The sequence below is a fragment of the Malurus melanocephalus genome, unplaced genomic scaffold, assembly GCF_030028575.1.
Source record: "Malurus melanocephalus ecotype Western Australia unplaced genomic scaffold, MMel_1.1 scaffold_372, whole genome shotgun sequence".
Taxonomy (NCBI): domain Eukaryota; kingdom Metazoa; phylum Chordata; class Aves; order Passeriformes; family Maluridae; genus Malurus; species Malurus melanocephalus.
This window is the reverse complement of record NW_026623604.1, coordinates 56,546-58,210: the sequence shown is the minus strand read 5'-3', so window position 1 is coordinate 58,210 and position 1,665 is coordinate 56,546. Positions and strand designations below refer to the sequence as shown.

The 1,665-nt window shown below is 55.2% G+C and overlaps 1 protein-coding gene across 1 annotated transcript in view; it reads left to right on the top strand.

Moving 5' to 3' along the window:
- NEO1 (neogenin 1) overlaps positions 1–1,665 on the top strand; it is a 165,931-nt gene that overhangs the window by 150,263 nt on the left and 14,003 nt on the right. Inside the window, exons 20-21 of the mRNA XM_057378764.1 lie at positions 55–267; positions 827–859. Of these exons, the coding sequence (XP_057234747.1) occupies positions 55–267; positions 827–859 (246 nt within the window). The remainder of the gene's footprint in view (positions 1–54; positions 268–826; positions 860–1,665) is intronic.

Here is a 1,665-nt window from a genome sequence, read left to right as displayed (position 1 = left end):
TGTGTGCCAGAGGTGCCAGAGGCAGAGCTGTCCCTGTGCCCCTCAGTGACAGAGCTGTGCTCTCCCTGCCAGGGTACATCATCTACTACAGCACCGACGTCAACGCTGAGATCCACGACTGGGTGATMGAGCCCGTGGTGGGCAACAGGCTGACACACCAGATCCAGGAGCTCACCCTGGACACACCCTACTTCTTCAAGATCCAGGCCCGCAATTCCAAGGGCATGGGGCCCATGTCTGAGGCCGTGCAGTTCAGGACCCCCAAAGGTAACCTGGCACGTTCTCCTTGTCCTGCATGGAATGAATCCCTGTGGATGCAGCTCAGCTGTGGGGTCACTGCRGTTCCACGGTGACCAGGGACACTGYCCCGGGGTGGCTGCAGGGAGAGTCCAGGCCCTGGGAGTCACAGCTGCTCCCTGGGAATAATGGGATGGTGCAGTAGGAACTCACAGGATTCAACAGGCCCCTCCTTCAGGAGCTGGTGGTGATGGCAGCTGGGCCAGAGAGCTTGGGAAAATRAAATTACGAGTTTATTATCGTAGAATCCTGTCATAGAATGGGGCTGGGAGGGACCTCACAGCCCAYRCRTGGGCAGTGTCCCAAATGAGTGKCCTTGAGATTGCCCAAATAGTTGGTAGAACACCTCCACCAGCCCAGGCTGCTCCAAGCCTTGTCCAKCCTGGCYTTGGACGCTTCTCCATGTGAGTTTTAGCGCTGAGAATCAAGAGCTGTACCCTGCRCTGTGGGAAACGTGGAATTCTGTCTCACTGCTTCAAGCCTTGTGATGTGTCTCTTGTTTTTTCCTCCCTGTGCTTGCCCCACTAAGCTGAGTCCTCAGATAAAATGCCCAATGACCAAGGTAAATGAACAGCCACGTTTCTCTTGTCTCCATCCCCCGCTGTTGTGCTCTGCTGTCCATGTGCTGTGACCTTTTCTCAGTGGAGCAGGATCTGCTGCTCTGCCAGGGGCACAGCTGGGAGTTGGGGGTGTGGGTGGTGGGAATGTGAAGGGATCTCTGTAGGGATGGCCCAGCAGGGCCAGGGGGTTGTGCCAGTGCTGAATCCTTGAGTGGGATGGCTTTGGAGGCAGAGGTGCCCCATCCAGCCCATGTGTGAGGGGGTGGAAGATCAAAGGGATTCTGATGAGCACAAGCACTGCTTGGGAGGATTTGTTCCATAGTAAAGCAGGGAAGGCCTTGAGAGCTCTGTGCAGGAGAGATTGTGCCTGTCAGCTCATTTGGAGCCCAGGGTCTCCCAAGGAGCCCGGCACTGGCTCCTCAAAGCCTGAAGGTTTTAAAATGTTTGCTTGAAAAATGGGAGCTCTGAGTTTCCTACATCGAATTAGGAGGTGGATRTCCCAGGGCTCTTCTTGTTTCTTCCAAATAACCTGCAAGCCCCATAAAAAGAGACAAAATTAGTCTGAAGGGATGAGTTAAAGAGGCCATTGGCAAACAGCTGAGACATGCAATTAAAGAGATCCTGAAGGGGCTGTGAGGGAGCTGCTCCTCGCTTGGCTCCTCAGCTCAGTGCTTGGAGTCATTTATTAAATGTGCCTTTGCTCTGTACCAGGCAGGGCTTGGCAGGGAATGGATCCCAGCGCCGTGTCCAGAGCTGGGGCTGAGGCTGGGGCTGGCTGGGGAGCAGATCCTGCCCAGGACAAGCAGCT